Source organism: Falco cherrug, chromosome 4 (genome assembly GCF_023634085.1).
Source record: "Falco cherrug isolate bFalChe1 chromosome 4, bFalChe1.pri, whole genome shotgun sequence".
Lineage (NCBI taxonomy): Eukaryota > Metazoa > Chordata > Aves > Falconiformes > Falconidae > Falco > Falco cherrug.
Window position 1 is genome coordinate 94,563,398 of NC_073700.1, and position 18,413 is coordinate 94,581,810.

Genomic DNA, 18,413 nt, shown 5'->3' on the forward strand with positions numbered 1-18,413 from the left:
GGCTGCAGGAAACTTTGCAAAGTGTCTTTCAGAGCTGGTGTTTGTATGTGCATGTGTGATTTTGTTTACCTCATTTATTTAACACGATGTAATCAAGAACAGCAAATTATATTAAGCTGTTTCTTTTCGTGAAAGCAAATAAATTACCTAAAGTTAGTCATTTAACTTATTAAAGTAATTTGCCTACCCAGCAGGTAGTTTGTTCCAAATCCTAATGACTTGTGAAATATTAAGAAGCTGAGGCAAAAGCCACAAAGAGATGTGGACATCCTGAAACTCTGTGCTATGATATTTGACAGTGGAGCCCACCTCTCTGAGATACTTTTGGACAGAAAGGCTCCCTCTCCCGTCCTCCCTTCTTTACCTCCTCCTCAGTATGGTCTGTGTGAGGCCCAGAACCAGCTGCCTGAATCGGATCACGTAGGATAAAATAAGTTCATGAATTTTGATAGGATTTGGCTGCGACATGAGATTTTTGCAATAATCTTAGGTGCCTCAGCAGCTTTGTGCTTCCAAGGACAGCCAGGCACTGAAGAGGAGAGATGTTAGAGATGTACACTTTAAAGTACTGCCAGGGTGCTTCTGCCCCTTCGTGGCTTTGCTGTTAGCTATCTGCGTGCTGGGATTTAAATACAGTCCCCAGGCAAAATTTTATCAAGGAGGAGCAACACAGAACTACCTCTTTATGTGACTATAAAAGTAAGGAAATACAGATCAGGGTTTTTTCCCCAGTTGTTATACACTATTTTTGGAACATAAAAATTCCTGCTATCTGGGAGGGCCCACAAGTGGCTGAGGGATGGGGATGGTCCACCCCGGGGAAGAGCCTGCAGGGAGCGGATGAGGACGGGGCCAATCTCTTCACAGCAGCACCCAGAGGGAGGGGGAGAGACAGTGGGCATAAGCTGAAACATGGCAGGTTCAGCCTGGATACAGGGTAAAAGCTGTTTTCCTACTTTTCCATCACCTTCTAACTACTTGACTATGTTGCCCACCTCAGTCATGATCACAGCATGCTGATCCTTTTTTGGAAAAGAAAGAGCGAGTGTGTTTCTCCTTGCGATGGAGCTGGGCTGGTGATGGGTGGTGCCTCAAGCTGGACTCGGGCACATCTTGTGAGGGAAGGGGAGCTGAGAGGGATCCAGGAACCTGTCCCAAGACTCCCAAGGACACTGTCCACTCATGCTCATGAGGAAATATTTCCAGTTCTTTTTTTTTTTTTGTGTGTGTGAGTGTGTGAGTGTGTGAGAGAGAGAGAGAGTTGCAGAAGGAAGTGACTTAGGTAAAGTGCTTACCTAATGTCACTTAAGGTCAGAGAAGGATGAGTTTTGTAGCCACTTCAAGTCAAAAGTTACAGCCACATGAAGGTGCTTCCTGGGAAAAGCACTTCTACTTTCAAAACCAGTGAGTTAAGAGAAGACGGCTTATTCAGGCAGGAAAAGTGGCTGAGAAAAGTTCACCTTCCTGAGGCACTGCTCATCCCGGAGGAGGCAGTATGAGGCCTGGGCAGTGATGTAGTGAACTACAGTTCATGAAAACTACCTTCCCCATTGCAGATATGCCATCTCTAGCCTAGACGATCTGCTTATAAAAGCAATGATCAAAAATAAACTCAAATCTTATGGACCGAGATAGGTTTGAGATTTCTTTGTTTCTTCATCAATCTGAGAAACTGCAGTGGACCAGCAGGAAGCATTTTTAGCTGCCATCCCTGTCACCTCGCCACCAACACCCACTGCCACCCAAGTGCAAATAGTCGGGTCGCTGTGCACCAGGGTGGTGGGTGCCGGTGGCTGGGAGCAGCGAGGCAGCTGTGGTCCCAAGGCTGGTGGTGGGGTCTTGTCTCGGCAGAGGTCTGCGGTTACCCCAACCAGGGAAGCTGGAGATGGTCTTAAGGGTCCCCCTTTGGCCCCAGCCCTGACAGCAGGGTCACCTCGGCTGGCTGGCTATGCCACCCTTCTCCCAGTACAGAGCTAAAACATAAAGAGAGTGTTAGCTGCCCAGCACGTGACTAAATGCTGCATGAAACAGACAAGGAAAAAACAACTTACTTTGTCTCAGTGGGAAATCCATGTAGAAAATATCAAAGTTGGCAAATTTCTCAGATCTCGCTATTTCTTTCAGGACGTTGGAAAGTTGTAAAGCTCTCTGCAAAAATCAAGCAATTGAATGATGAGTCATTGAGGCTCACGCTGTTTTGCGTGGATTCAGCTTTTGTCACCAATGCGCTGTCAGGAATTTGAAAGCTAATGTTGCCCTTTTAGCTGGGGAAAAGGAGGTGAGATGGGATTCTGCATCATAACATAGTCTCGCATGAGCGCCAGCAGCCTTGGGGCTACCCAGCTCACCATGTAATATGTCACTGCAGGTTGCACGGAGGCCTCAGCTGACATAATATGTTTAATACAGCACATGGTTATTTTATTGTGGATGACTTTGAGTAGTGTCTTTATGCCTATATAAATGTTCTGAATTTCTTGGGTTTGGAGGCCTCTTGATGAGTGGCAGCCCAGTCATTTTCATGCTGCTTAAAGAAAACTGAAACTTTCCTACAGGAAAAATGTTCTCCTTTCCCATTATCCTTCCCATTACTGTGTTACGGATGCTAACGTTTATCTATTCAGATCAAATTCTGCCCCTACTTTCAGCAGACTCAATTACCTCCATTGAGTGTCTACTAACTGATATATCCTGTGTGATTTCTACAGCTGTAACAGAGATCGGAATCTCCTAAATATTTAAATCATGCAGTTTGGATAATAACATAGACAATTAGTTTCAGACAGGGGCTCACAAAGAAGATTAATTCATACCCCGCAGACATACGCATTGTTCATGGACAGAAGTTACGGGTACTGTATGTTCTGTATTGTTGGTACGAATATATAAGATGCAATCCTGCAAAGATTTAGGAAAGCGCTTAAGTGCCTTCTCTGAAGTCAAGGGGGACAGGACATAAAATGAAACACGTATGTAAGCCTTGGTAAAATTAAGGCCATATTTTTTGTTTAGTGAATGCAAACATTAATATGACTATAAACAGAGATGACATCTTTGACAATATTTGGTTACTGTCTCTTTTATGTGCCTGCGGCGGGTGGTGGTGGGGTTAAAAATCAGCTTGTACCATAAGGGAATAAGTGGCTGATATTATGTGACATTCATTTCTGCAGCCAGATTTTTAGGGTGAGTTTTAAGACATCTCTGTTCTGTCTTTTCCCATTCCTGCACTCAGCCTGGATGCTCCTTGGTCACACCATCTGGCGATTAAGTCCACAGAAATGTGTCTGAGGAAGATTAGCACAAATCCCAAATGAAGACAGGGTAAGGCTCTTGCTCTCAAGGTCTGTTCCAACTGCCAGCGAAATCTATGCAGTTGGCTTTTCATACTCACAGCTACTTGATTTGCAAGCTTTCTCTTTCTTTTCAGGTACATTTTCTCCTTAAAGAACATGAACCTGAATGGTTTTGTCTCAGGGAGATCACATCCCCTGAGAATAAATTTGGGCAGCTGAGAGGCTGGAAAAGGAATACATTTATGAATTCCATGCTGCTTCCCAGAGCCTGACAGCATTGGGAAGGACGGCTACGTGGGTGCGGATGTTTCTGCATCTTAGCACACTTTTCCAAACGTGGAGGTGACACTTTGTCTTTGAGATATTAGGCTTATATCCTCAGACACAGGGACAAACTGGAAGAGTGTCTGTGCAAGAGGGTGGTCCCGCTGCAGCCTCATCGAGACTTACCTTGGAGGTCAAATTCCTGAGGGTCTCATTGGGGGTCAGCCAGCCGCTGCAGGGGCTCACCTGGGCAGGCACGAGGAGCAGGGTTAGCAGCACGCCAAGAGGAAAGGGGAGCTGGTAAGCTACAGCCAGCCACCTTACCTGGAGACAGTCGAGGAAAGAATAAAGTTGACTGTACGTGACATCCCTGTTCAATTGCCCTGCAAAGCACAGAGAGGGAAACGTCACATGTCTGATGGCCAAATGTAATTTTGTTTTGCAGGTCTGTGTTCCCATGCATTAGACCCCCCTCCCCAGGAGCCCCAAGTGCCCCCTGGTAATCCTTCCACCACCAGAGCCAGGGTGCAACAGAGGTGGCACCGATGCACCCTTCCTGCTAAGGCGCCCGTGTCCCTACAGCACGCAGGGCTACTTTCACTTCTCCTGCATCTCCCTCTGGCCTTTTACGGGTGATTCGTCTCACACATGGGTTTAGTTATCACAGCCTGCCCCAACCTCTGAAGTGCGTGACTGATATTTTATCCATTAACGTGTCCCTCGCTCTCCAAAGGCAGAGGTTGCAACGCTGGAGGGAAGATTGAAGATGCCTGTATATACTCTGAGTTTCACATTTACCTCGGAGAGGTTAGCCTTAAAAGGGAGGAACAATTTTGCTGTCATGGAGGAGAGTGGTTATGCTTGTGTGGGTGAGCAAATTCAAACATGAAGTCAAAAACCCAGCTGACATTCCCTAAAATTCAATGCACTATGCAATAGCCTGGCTTGCCAAGGAAACCACTCATTTAATTATGTTTTTACTTCCTTAGTAGCGACAACCAAGATGGAAATTAGATGGCCGCTCAGTTCTCTGAGTTTCTAGTGTACTGATGATTCCATCAGGCCTCGCTGTTTTTGCAGCGCTGATTTTATTGTTGTTTTGGGAACTCTCCCAAGTGAAATGGGCTCCTCAGGATGCCTCGCAGCAGCTCCCTGATCTAGATGTGAATCCTGCGTGTCTCACAGCCACCCATCACCCAGCAGCAGTATCAGCTGCCTGGGCAGCGACAAATGGGGAACTCAAAGATCTAGTGTCCCTCCTGGATAGTGGGATATCCCAGACCCATGTAGCCTGAAAGCATCAGGCCCTGGGATGGGCTGTCGAGGGGACCAGGGACTCGGCAGAAAGCCAGACCAACGTCTGGTCACGCCTGACTGGCAGCCAAGTGGGGAAGCCTGCTTGCAACCTATCGGAGGATCTGCCAGAAGTGATCTCTTGCTGCAAAATGTGTTGTTTAGGATTAATTGGGTCCCTCCAAGGCAAATCAGCCCCTCTGGAAAATTTCCAACTTGTCATATAGCTGATCACTCCCGATTTGGCTTGTGCCAAAAAACTCTACGTGTTCTCTCTGATAATTAGATATCCAGTAGAGGAACCATCCCTGTGATAAGCGTGCACTCAAGGAAAGAAATGTGTTTGTGTGGCTAAAAAATAATTATGACAAGCTCCCCCTGCCCTGAAAGGGACAAGATTTTTCTTTACTTTTTCTGCTTTCATTGGTAGCAGTATAGTGCTTATTATAGAAAAATGTAACCGGGTATCAGGAATAGAAATTAAGACCTCAGGCTTCCTGAGAAGAGTTGAGTACTTTTTGAGGGGCAAAATAACCCAGAGTAGATTGCGCAGAAGCTGTGGGGATACTGGCAATGATTGGGGAACCCTGGGGAAACCACAGCACAGAGTTTGCTGAAAGCTTTAGTACCCAGTGGTTGCCAAAATCATCTGAAGCTGTGATCGACCATTCTAACTATGTGTTTTAACTTCTCTCTCTCTTTGCTGATGGGCACAAAGATGACAACAACTTCCCACTTGCTCAGATGCAAAAGAGATTCCCTTATCTAATACAAATAAGAACATGCTTTAGGTCTAAAATTTGGCAGCAGAATGTCCACAATTGTTCCTTGTATATATACTTGACTGACTTCAGCTGTTTGCATAAAACCTTTCTTTGCTACCTGCATAAAGTATTTCACATTCTTTATCCACTGCCGGGTGGTATGAACTTGTAGATAAGGGGTTCTGCAACTAACGTCCAAGCTTCTTCACCCCACAACATCCCACATCCCCAGCGAAATCAGAGGCACAGCTGTGAGACTCACCAAGGATGGACGTCACACACCATTGCATGTGAATGCAGCTCCCTGTGATGACATTCCTCCCCACTGCTTGGCACAGGATGAAGCCAAGGAGCAAGTGGTCCATCAGTGGTCACACATACAGTTTCATGCATGCTCTGAGATTACAGGCTCCCAAAGGCAGCCTCCAAATCTCTGAGAACACTGCCTGAAAGTACTTACGGCAACTGGAGTCTGAGGGAATGCCCCAAAACATGCCTGCACGTGGTGTGAAGTTTCAGTCATCACACCTGTAGGTGGCATAGGAGGTGGCAGGCACCCAGTGCCGGCAGAAAATTTATTTCTCTAATATCTAACCAGTCTTTCACAATCCCCTGACTTAAACCTTCTGTCCTGATCCACATCCAGTTTTACCAAGACATCCACCAGTCAGTGAGTGGAGGTGTTCACCAAATGTCCAGCTCCACCTGTAACAGCAACCAGGATGAAGTGCAAGCCGGCCAGCCACAATGTTTGGCCAAGGCTGAGGCAGAACAGCTTGTTTCCACATCTACAACATGTGCTGAGCCTGATTTGGAGCTGAGTGGGTCTGGCTAGAGGGGCAACCAGGCAGGATGGTAAACTGGCTCTCCTACTTCTACTGCACAGCCAATATCTGTCTCATATTTCTCAGATTTACTCCACTTTATCAGGTTTTCTTGAAATTGTCAATGGAGTAATACATTATTTAGGGAGAGAAGACAACACAAGCAGGCAGGTAACCAGGAGGAGCCCCACAATACCTCATATTTACCTAGAGGATGGTATCGGTCATGCAGGTTATCCCAGAGAAAGCGGCCATCTACCAAGCCTGTCAAAATCACATGGCTGCCGTTTGGAAGACGGGAGTCCAGGTATCGCAGAGCTTGCATCACGTTGGAGAGCATTTCTTTGGGTGTAGTCATGTGAGCCAGCGTGTCACGGTTCCTGCAGAAAAAGAGGGTGCCAAGAGGACATTGTGTTCAGGTAATAATGTGCCCCCAAAAAGGCACCTGAACCAGCTGCATTTTCTTCTTTGCTGCTCTTTCACATTAAGTTAGCTAAGTAAAACCTTATAAAAATGTTGCCATTTCTTTTAGTCTTTCAGTGTTATTGCTAAAATCAGAAACGATACAGAAACCTCCCTCAGTGCAACCCTTGTCCCTGCTATAAACAGACAGGTGCATCCCTTTTTTAGAGTGGCCTCCTGTTGTGGGTTAGCCCTGGTGGGCAGCTAAGCATCACACAGACATTTGTGTGCTTCTCCCTCACCCCTGGTGAGTGAGAAAGGGCAAGAGAAAAGGAAGAGCAAAAGCAAGAAAACTTGGAGGTCAAGATAAAGAAAAAGTTATTGTTCAATAAGCAAGGGAGAAGTAGAAGAAGAGAGAAAGCAAGCAAAAGAAGTAACACAAAGGCAACAACTCATCACCTCCCATAACGAGACCAATGCCCAGCCAGTTCCTGAGCAAAAGATGGCCAATGCCCCTGAAATCCCTTCCTCTCCCTTTTTGTTCCTGAGCATGACATTGCTTGGCATGGACTACCTCTTCGGTCAGTTTGGGTCATCTGTCCCCTCCCAAGCTCTTGCATTTTTCTGTAAAAGCCACAGGGGTGGGGGGTGGGGATGTGGAATACTGAAGCTGAAATAGAATTTAACTTACATAAGAAAAACAAACAAGCAAAACCACCCCAGGCTGCCTAGAGAACACTGCTTTAGTTATGTTATTAAAACAACCACTTATTACAGAAAAACCATCCACCAGCTCTCTGCCTGAGAGCCATCGCCACGCTCTCATGGTGCACAGGTCCATAACAGGGGCTATAAGCAAGCAGGTGAACACAGCCCCAAGAAGGCTGTCCCATCCCAGTAAGAGAGGATCCACAGGTCTCTGGCATGGAGGAGACCCCAGCTCCACAAGGCCCTGCTCCGGCAACATCTAGAAGGCAAAGGGGAGCCAGCTCTGGGTAAAAGCCTCTTGTTGTCCAGAGATGCCCCATTGCCCTCTCTCAGAGTGACGAGTCAGTGGGATGGAAATAAGGATGCTTCCACAAACCCCAGGCAGCTCCAGGGTCCCCTGGCCCTCCCTGGGACACAAGGAGCAGAGCGTTTAAGTCCTGAAGTTGCTTTTTTTGAATTGGGAAAGACAATAAAGACATGCATTTTGCAGCATAAGCTCTAAAAAGAGCCCCCAGAAATAGCAGCAAGGACACCATAGCCAGGATTTGGAGCACATCAATGTGTGGACCATGCACCTTGGGAAGCAGGCTCTTGTGACAGTTTCGGGCCTGCCTTGGTGGTGCAGCTCAGCTGGACCAAGGTGGTCAAAGAGAAAGCCTCAACACCCACCGAGGAGTTGATCTCCTTGCTCAAGAAAAAAGACAGGGGATGTCCTTCCAAGTAGCGCATGAGGTTGTACTAATGTCCATCCTTATGGCTTTAGTGGCTCCCATCTCTCTCATGGGCCGGTAGGAAAGTGGTAGGAAGCCAGGAGGATCCATCCAGGTCCTTTCCATTGGAAAGGCCTTTAAATCTCTTTCACGGCGTCCCAGGGGTAAGAGAAGGGCAAACTCGATGCTTGCAGCGCCAGGTGAGCTTCTGGGGAATCAGGTAGGCTTTCTTGTCAACGAATGCTGTGGAAGCAGGAGCTTTCAAAAGCATTGCTCTTCTGTCTTGAAGCATTAGAAATGTTTGTGGTGGGTGCTGAGTCCCATGTGGGAGAACCACTTTCCCTGGCAAGGATTTGGGATTCTTCAGTGGGCTGTGTTTTGCACACAAAATAATAATTAGATGAGTTCCCTAGGCCCAGAAATATGTCTTAATGCAGTACGTGCTGCTGAAGCGTTTGAGACTCTCTGGTTAAGTAGAACTGAAAAACAGCATTAAGATTCAGGTTATCCTTGCGACAGCCATCCAAACAAGGCAGTTTTGTGATAAGACTGGTTTTCCCCTTAAATTACATCATTTTGCCTACAGGTGCTGCAGCACTTGATTTCAAAATACTGCTCTGATGTAAGTCCTCTGCCTCAAGTAAACATGTCAGTGTGAGCCAAAATTAATACGACATTAATAACTCTGCTTTCTCTTGTCATTCTCCGCTGAAGTCATGCAGATATTTCAGGGCATTTCTTCACATTTCTTTTCTGTGCAAGGCTAGGAAATTAACACTCCCTGTCCCCCTAGAATACACAAATACACAGTAATATCCTTGGATGCGCACACAGCTCCTGGGATGCCCTAACACCACGGGTACCCTAGCTGTTCACACACATAACACAGACGGACCAGACAGCCTCGTGCAATGTGTGCAAAGCTTCTCCAGAGAGAAAAGCTTCTTTTGGCCACACAGACCTCCTTCAGTCCCTTGTGACAGGGTCTGACATAGTCCAAACACAGTTCTCCGCCCTCCTTCTGCATAGAGTTCATGGGCCTGGCCTGCCACACCCTGCGGGGCAGCGACTGCCCCCTCCCCATGACCCCAGCCCAAATAAATATCCCCCCAGCCAATGTTTCAGCCATACATCTATCTGCTTTCCAGCCACATGCTGTTACATGCCCAGGGTTTTGGCTACTGGCATAGGTGGCCAGCTGGCAAGCAAGCACACCACATGCACACACTGACACATGCCACATGCATGTCCACGCAGGGTTGGAGCTGCAGTGCAGGAGTTCAGCTCCAGCACGCTGCAGAGGGCTGGTATGCCCAGGACAAAGGAGCTAGAGGTATTTCAGGCTCACATGCTACTTTTAGGGCCAGAGGGGTGCAGCAGTATTTTGGTATTGGTAGCCTTGGATGCCAGTGCTGTTTCATACAGGTTCCCTCCCGGCAGCTGCCTGCTCACCCCACTTTGCTGCTGTCACCTCTCTGTTGCTGATGTCATAACTGCAAAGCTGGGAAAGAGAGGCTGGAGAAATAGTGCCTTAGCCCAGGCTCAACTAATACATGCAATAATTGTACAGTATTTGAAACGGCTGGTGCTCATTATTTTCTTGTCTGATTTTTTTTGTTCTAGGTCTGTGTGTCCCACATTGTGTCCCAAATTTACACCTCAGTGGGCTGAGAGATACCATTGCCATCTGTCCTTATTTTTCTAACCCCTCTGTTTGGACACCACAGTGTGGAGACTACTGGGAACATGTAACACAGGCTGCCAATTTCATTATCTTTCTCCTCTACAAACATCCATATTACTCATTGCCCCACTCTTCACATGGGATGAAATACTGGCATTTTAACAATGCTTTGGCTAAGAGCTGCGTCTCCAGTGTGCTCAGCACACCACTCTTTTGAAGGTAAAATACAGGATAAGGCCAGAAAGGCTCTATTACTACAGTTTAAAGCTGTCCTTGAAGAGGTTTTTATTTGTCAAACTCTAGATTTGAGGTCAAGCCCATCGGATGCTCTGCATCCTCCGTAACCTCTGTGGTTACATCAGAGCCAGGGCAGCTACATACAATGACTGGACACTGAAAAAAATCTCTCTCTGCTGTACTTCCCACTCAGTGGAAACAGCATGTTGCTACAGAAGCTGAAGCATCTTCCCTTGCTGCAGTCACAGGGGTCGCTACAGCCTGATAGCCTCTTGTGATGCTGCAAATGTTTTGGAAGAAAACAGACACTAGAGAGAATTTGGGCAGACAAAAGTGTCTCTGCCAGGTAATGGATGCTGGGATAAAAAGACAGCAGAGTTCCAAGTAATAAATACTGTTTTGAAATATACAAATGGGCGAGGCAAGACCAAAATGGTTTAAATTTGTGAAAAAATTCTTTTTGCTTCAGGCAAGACTAGAAAACAGAGTTAGAGACAGGGGAAGTGAAAAGAATAACCTGCAGAATGAGGAATAAAACAAAGGAAAAAGAGGTGCTTTTAGCAAAGTCAGTGAAACAGCAGAATTCAAATATATGTGCAACAGATCCTGAGCCAAGCCTGGGAGAAGACACCTCAAAAGTCCCTGTGGCAGGGGCCACAGAGTTCAGCAAAGGTGCTATTTGGGGAGGGGCTCATCATTCTGGGGGTGGTCGTAATGATACCTCCATAAGCTTCTCAATAATCAGATGCCCAGGACAGTCTGGTCAGCAAGTAGCAGGAGCTCTGTGACTGCTTTTCCCACTCAGTCAAAGGGTGGTGGCATTACTTTTGGGGATTTGTGCATCCTTCCCAAGGAAAGAGGATGGTGCTGAGGGCAGATTTGGCAGTTCTGGGCAGGGGTGAGATGCCAAGGATGAAGGTTTCATGGGAGGTTATTTCTTCATGCGGCCCGCACATGACCAGGGAGCTGGTGGTGCCAGGGAAAGGCCTGAAAGGTGGCCCCTGAGGTCCCACTTCTGCTGTGTGAGCCCACTTCTGAGGGCTCTCAAGCACCACAGTGGCAGGGAAAGCCCTGCCTAGCCTTTGGCCGTGGCTTCTGGAGTGCAACACCTGGTGTGTGAAGTTGCAACCCAAGCACTTGCTGCTAAGCAAAGTTTTAGGATACCAAACCCAGGATATTTTAATGGCAAAGCCTGACAGCCTGTGTAATAGCTCCAATTTCATTATACAACCTGCGGGTGGGACTTTTCAAAAGCTTTAGAAGGAGACTTAGCTGAGACTGTGTCATTGATTAAAAAGAGTGTTTTGAAAGTCTCTGCCTAAGTCAGATTTATTTCTTCCACTTAAAAGAAAACCTGAAGATTCATCATGGTGAAAATAATGTTACACTAACAGCACTCGGACCACCTGCAAAATCAAGACCGTGGTACAGATGTGCTGTGCATTGGCCTGGCAGCAAGGTGTTTTCTGCCTTCTCACTACTGGAAAGAAGAGAAGCATCCAACTAGTGACCTCTTAGTGACCCTGCGAACATTGCTAATGGATAATGCCAGAACTATTAGTTTTGAAAGCTTCAGTTCATTCACCTGCTGAGCTCGTGACGCGAGTAAAGCCAAAAAGACAAAACACCTTGTCAGGAGAGCACAGCAAAGACTGCAGGCAGCGCACAGTACAGGCAGGGTGAAAATAGACCTCGACAGGGGACGGTGTTGTCATTCCTCAGAAAAGGTAAACCAGTCACGCTTTCCCTCCTGACAGGAGGTGACACACTGGGCAAGACAGATATACATGCTTTTAAACTCTTTTTTTCCCCTCCTGTTGTTGTTATACCTCATTTCATCTGCTAAGTTAGAAATACTCTACTTCAGACATACCGTTTGTCACTTTATCACTGGCTTGTAAAAGAAAGAAAGAAAGACAAGCTCCAAATGAGGACTGGTAGGTGGCTATGACAAATACAGATAAGGCAACAACCAGTATTTGCAGCAGAAAAGTAAGAATGAAGCACAGACCAATAGCAAAGAAAAATGCCATCATGGGGAAGCGCAAAGTAATGGAACATGAATGTCCAAGCAGCCAGCAGTACTCTAAAGAAGCCAAATTTATGTTACTGTAAATATGAATTAAGTTTACACCTTACCCGTTGCAGACATCATTCCCAATCGTAGCATAGATAACTATGGCCGGATTGTCCAGCATCTGGTTTCTGGCCAAGCTAAAAGAAAAATACACAGTTCTATTAATGGGGAAATTCGTTTTCAATGTCTGAATCACAAACACGCACTACACTTGCATGAGATCACATTTGGATTTGCTTTGGCCAATGCTCAGATGACTACTTTACTTTTAGAAGAGGGATTTTTTTGTTTGGGGTTTTTTTTGTTTGTTTGTTTGGGTTTTTTTCACTATAGTTTTGCATTTTAGTAAAGTTTCTTAAATATAGGGGGTTTTACTTCTCCATTTTGCCCCTCATGGACTTGTCTTGCCCACTGTTTTTCCTGCTGGATTTATATCTTTTTTGTATTATCCAGAAGCAAAATCAAGCAGTTTCATTTTGGGGCAAAGACATAAATCAAGATGGGAAGTTTTTAATCAGAGATGGGAGAGGAAGACTACGTTGGCTAACAATTAGGTTTATGTAGGTAGGATGAGGCTCAGGATCAAATCGGGATTTGAAGATCAGTGCTAGAGGGCAAGGATTCATTACTGCATTTTCCAGAGAAAAGAACAATAAATCCCTTAGGATGTGAATTGTATCAGCATCAAGCAAACTAAATCAAACCCCAACTGCCCCACAGCCCACCCAAATTTGCCTGAACAGGAGAGCTGCTGCCTCTCACTGCCCAGTAGCTACTCAGTCGTATCCATATGGAGATAACACATGGACCGGCCCATGTCTACCTACATTGGTACAGATTAGGAGTAACACACCTAGGAGACATGAAGCACAGATTTAGGGAAAGGCGTAGTCTTGTCCCTAAAATAATTTGAAATCCTGGCTTAATGTTGGCTTCACTGGGCCGAGATCAAGACCCTGGAGACAGTGACATCCATACTTTAGAACAGTTTTTCTTCTGTTGATAAATATTTATACTACAGAAGAAACAGCCAGTGCTTCAGAGCACTGTGGCCAAGGGAAACTGTTTTTTTAGGGTACTTGTGGATAATGCATTCCTTACAGTACTTTGCTTGTTTCTTTTGAAGAAGTAGGACCTCAGCAATGCTTCTGTATCCCCAGCCAGCATTTTAATCCCGTTGAACACTCACCTTTTTATTAAATAGAGGAGGTTTCCTGAAGAACCACCTGATCACATGTAGTTGGAATAAGAGAAATAGTACAACATCACTGTAGTGACAACCAAAACGAAGTGCAAAACCTAACTTCATCGTATATTTCCTCAAATGTATAAACATTAAAAGTAAAAATGGAACAACAAGTCGTCTCTGTAACCTTCTCGAGTGCCAGCATTAGGAAGTAAGGCTACATCTACCTGAGTCCCACACTTTAAGGGACTCAGGAAATCAAATACTTTTAAGTGCTGCGTTGTTTGGTTCTGGCTTTTAATCCAGATCTAGCAGCTTCTTCCCATCTGTTGAACATAGTAGTCTCTTGTAAACCAGCCAACCTGACTTGTCAACAGTCGATCTACTTTTAACTTTCCCTATAAATTGCAAAGGGAACTGTTCTCACTCTTCTGAGAGAGCAAGCGTCTCACAGCTATACCATGTTGGGACTGATTCAGGTCCTAAACATAGGCACCAAATACCATTTTTGACATCCCAGAGTATCCAAGACACCTGCAGCAGCGCTGGCAGATACATCACAGGATGCCTGAGGGATTGTGCACTTCTGGAAAGGCAGCTGGAGGTGGGAAAGATACTGTAAAGCATCTTAAATAGCACTAGACACCAGCGTTTGGGTGTCTGCATTGCTCTCCCCATGAGTGGCAGACTTACAAAAAGTAGTATTAGGCCAGCTGCACCCCTCCTGAGAAGCTTTGCATTTCAATGGCAAGGCAGCCAAACGGTTGGATGCAAATCTTTCTTCCTCCCGCAAAAGAGCTAGCTACACCTAAGCATCTGTGAGTGCCTATGATCTTTCATTTATGTCTTGAATGAGAAAAGCATTCCCAATTAGGAAAGCTTTTATGCATAAAACTTGCTAGCAGGTCTTTAAAGGCTGTGCGCACACAAATCAAACTCCATCACCTGCAGTGTAAAAGTGATAGCAAACGAGAAGCCAAAAAAGGCTTTATGCTTTAAGATGAGACTAGGACTGTGACTGCAAGAAGCTCACCTCACAGTAACGTACAGAAACATAAACTTCAGAGAAGCAGACCCGACAGGTTGTACTTGCTTATATTTTTCAGTATTTTCACTCTCCTCTTTTTTTTACTCCTTTTCCCCTTGTACCACACTCCCTCTATTCTTCACTCAGCTCTTCCCTCTTCCCTGGTCTCTTTCTTCTCCTCTTCTGCATTGTGCTTCTGAAGTTTGCTTTGAGGAGCAAATCCTGTCTTCCCTGCAGCTCGTGGGGGCAAACTTGTGGACAGAACATCATTAAATCCCTGCTGGATTGGTATAGAGGAAAGATCTAAGAGATAAGCCCTAAGGTAGCAATAATACACTGCATTTTAATAGCGATGCTTTTGTTATTATCACTCACAGTGATGCCAACCGCATATATCAAGAAATCCTTTATGTTTTAAATAATCCAGTTCTTCCAAGCTAAAAACGAATATATCTGTCTGCTGCTTCTCTCCTGAGGGCTGCTGGTCCATTCAAAATCCAGTCCTTCTGTTGAGAAGCTCTTTTCAGCAGAATAAGAGCCCCACAAAATCCTTAGAAAATAAGGCTTGGAACATAGCTACTGCCAGTTGATTTTTTCTGTTTAATAGCCCCTCTTTTAGCTAGAGTTCGACACCCCTCTGTTAAGCCATTCTGCTGCCTGGCTTCCTGGACTGGGGCTGCAGTTCCAGCACAAATAAACCATTGGGATCTCTAGAAATTAGAAAGGTATTTACAGAAAAGTAAGAAGCTGTTCTCGGGTATGTATTACCTCCACAAGCGTAGGTAGTTATAAGCAGCTCTGTAGAGAGCATTAGCACAATTACAGAATAAGTAAAAACATCAAGACAATGAAGGGATTTTTTTAGAAAACTGTTTCGATGGGTAAATTGAGTTTTCGAGGAAGTTTTTGTGGTACGGGATGCAATCTGTGTTGAAAACATTCAAGAGAGAGAAAGAGATAGGGCAGAGCAGTTACCCTTATACTGTTGAATATCCTGTCGGCTATTCCTGGATCTCTCCTGCCCCTCTCTCTGTTGCTTTCCAAACATTTTCAGACCAGTGGGGTGTTTTTTTTGTTTTGGTTTGGTTGAGGAGTCAGGGTTGTGTTTGTTTCTGCTTGTGAGCAACCCCAAATTTCATAAACCTTGGAATACTTGAGCTGCAGTTCTTGATTTTCTTGCTCTTAGACCTTTTGTGGCTGACAGGGAGCAGCACTAACATGCACTGAAAGAGTGCCAAAAATGCTGTGTGGACAAGAACGGCTTCCAATCTTTTGCTCTCAAATTGTAAAAGCAATTTGAAATGTAATGGTGCAAAGAAAAAACTCTGGTTTTCCCAAAATGAACTCCAGGTGGACTAGAAATTCCAAGACAGACAAAGGAAAAAAAAATAATTCTTAACTGAATTTGAAGCCAATTGAGATGCCTGGTGTTTGATGGCTCGATGTAAACATGGCCTAATTTTTCTGGTCAAAGGCAAGAATCCTAAGAGACAGAGCAGACTACATATGACAAAGGAATATACAATATCTGTGTTTTCAAACAGCATACATTATCTAAGTATGTAATGGAAAACACGGATGATAATCGCAAGATTGTTCTGTAATTATTTAGAAATTCTGAGGGCATTCGCTTTCCCCATGTTTATCTAATGAGTTCTTGGTATATTTTAACAACACATTTTACTACCAGGATGCTTCTATCAGAACAAGGGATCTTCAACAAGGGCTAGAAAACATTTAGAAGAACTTTCTAACTCCACGTGTTCATGCCCAGCTATCCACACCTGAGGATCCCACTCACCCAGCCAAAAACCAGAAGTAGCACATGGCCTACAACCCTGTGTGAAGCTGCTGGAAGGCAAGACCCCAAAACCCCACCAAAAACAATGAACCAATAAAAATTCCCTATAGAAAACTGTTCAGCAAACTATTTTGATGGAAAGCATTAAATCAGATTGTGAGCTGCTTGTTGTGCACCCCCAAGCTGAAGGCAGTAACAGTGGCCTTCAGAACAGATTTCTTACAAATTATTAACCTGTATCTCATATACCAAGTGTCTTGTGGGTGCCTGGTGAGCAAAGCTGGGTCACCCAAAATGAACATCGGCAATTCTGATGTGAATATATTCATGGGCCATGGGTAAGATACACGGAGAGCTGAGGGGCACCCTCCCTGGCCCTGGCTGAGCACCCTACCCCACAGCCAGCTGCAGAGGAAGGCAGGGTCCACCATCTCCAGGGAATAATGGGATTTTTCAAGAAAGGGAAGGCAGAAATCCTGCTAGCACGGAGGTTGACTTCCTCCAGGCTGAAGATGCATGTCCTGAGAAAGGCAATGAAGGAAAGTCTCTCCGTGGTGAACCCTGACACATGCTAGTGCTTCTGTAGGGATGCTGGAGACAAGCATCACTTTTGGTCCCCCTGCCGGCTTGTCATCCCTGGGCTCTGGCTCTCAGCTGCACACCTCCCCTGTCAGAACCGCATCTCGTGTCTTGTCCTCTCATTGCATATATGTGGGGCTGCGAAGCATCATTTTCAGAGGCAGGTTAAGTTTTCCCAGGTGGGGCTAGGTCAGATTGGTGGGCAGCTTTTTGCTTTACTGACACTGGAAGTGGCCATTTAAATCCTCCCATTCGGGGAAAATGCTATGCCAAAGAGACAGTAAAAGCAAGCCTTTACAATGTGGTGCCAGTGCAATGATTAAGAGAAGATACTGAGGGAAGATATCCTGGGATTTTTCCATCACTTGTAATTTTTCCCTTTTTTAAATTTCTTTCTCAATTTTCTTCAGTCTTTTGACCTGATACAGCCTCACCTCCTTTTATATCCTGCAGGCGTCTGTAGTGTAAGTGGAAAGAAGATACGTGGAGAGAAAAAAGGACGATGCACACAGTGAGTTTTGGGTTTTTTAAGCCTCTGAGGGAATCAGCAAAAAGGAAGAGCAGAAAGTGTAACCCATATTACTGTAAAGAGAGTAGAACAAGGTAATAGGTGTTGGGTACTGAGGTGAACTGGATATAAAATTAGAAGAACCATTGACACCTAGTCATCCGTTAACCATCTAGTTTGGCCTTTTTTTTTTGTTCTCTCACCAGAAAGCGCATCTGGAGGACTGCAATAATGGGAGCCACCAACTGCAGTGCCCTGTGACTTACAGATGAGAAAGTCAGAAGCACCCGACCCATGACACCAAACACATTGTAAAACACTTATGCAGAAGACCAAAAGCCTCAGGAGCAGCACATGTGGCACAGGAAGGAGGAAGGCATATGAAAGGCACTGCCAGTGGAATTGGTGCTGGCACCAGAAAGCAATATTTTAGGCAAAAATGTCCACCTGAGCCTGGAAGTGCTCCTGCCATCACGCTACCTGTCTGTGCAACTTCTGCCTGGTAAGATCTCTGTCTGCCAGAGGTGAGGGGCTGAGGCAGACCCTTTCTGATCCTAAATGTCACTGGAATTCCCAGGCATTTAACAAGTTTGTAAGTAGCATTAGGGGCAGCAGTGCTCTTGACTTGCAGCTGACATGACTCCTCCGTTGGACAGGAAAAGCGTCTCATAAAGCCAAATTATCTACTCAAGGAGGATAAATTTTCCCAAGCTCCTGCAGCCAGTCTTTTGAAGCATGACAATTAATTAAATACAATAGAAACACAATTTGATAATCACAGAATAATCAAGTATCTTTTAAACCTGCTGTTGGGGACATCACCTAATCCAACACACAAAAGCTAACATCATAAATCTTCGTTTCTAAAACAGGTTAATGTCATCCCTTCATACAATCCTTTTGACAAATCAAACCGTCTTGAAACAACTCACGGTTTCTTTTTTGCCCCTACTCCTCCACTTTGAGGGCTATTCTAGGTTTTCACCCCTTGATAGTAACTTTTTCTTTTCTTTAATTTCCATTCCCAACAGAGGGATTAATGAAAACTCATGC

General features: G+C 45.2%; 1 protein-coding gene across 1 annotated transcript in view; it reads right to left on the bottom strand.

The window, feature by feature from the left end:
* The window catches only part of AOAH (acyloxyacyl hydrolase), a gene marked incomplete at its 5' end in the record, with an annotated part of 80,545 nt that overhangs the window by 8,044 nt on the left and 54,088 nt on the right, over positions 1 to 18,413 (bottom strand). Inside the window, 6 exons of the mRNA XM_005442444.4 lie at positions 2,052 to 2,148; positions 3,747 to 3,806; positions 3,885 to 3,943; positions 6,649 to 6,821; positions 12,322 to 12,396; positions 13,449 to 13,485. Coding sequence (XP_005442501.2) covers positions 2,052 to 2,148; positions 3,747 to 3,806; positions 3,885 to 3,943; positions 6,649 to 6,821; positions 12,322 to 12,396; positions 13,449 to 13,485 — 501 coding nt within the window. The remainder of the gene's footprint in view (positions 1 to 2,051; positions 2,149 to 3,746; positions 3,807 to 3,884; positions 3,944 to 6,648; positions 6,822 to 12,321; positions 12,397 to 13,448; positions 13,486 to 18,413) is intronic.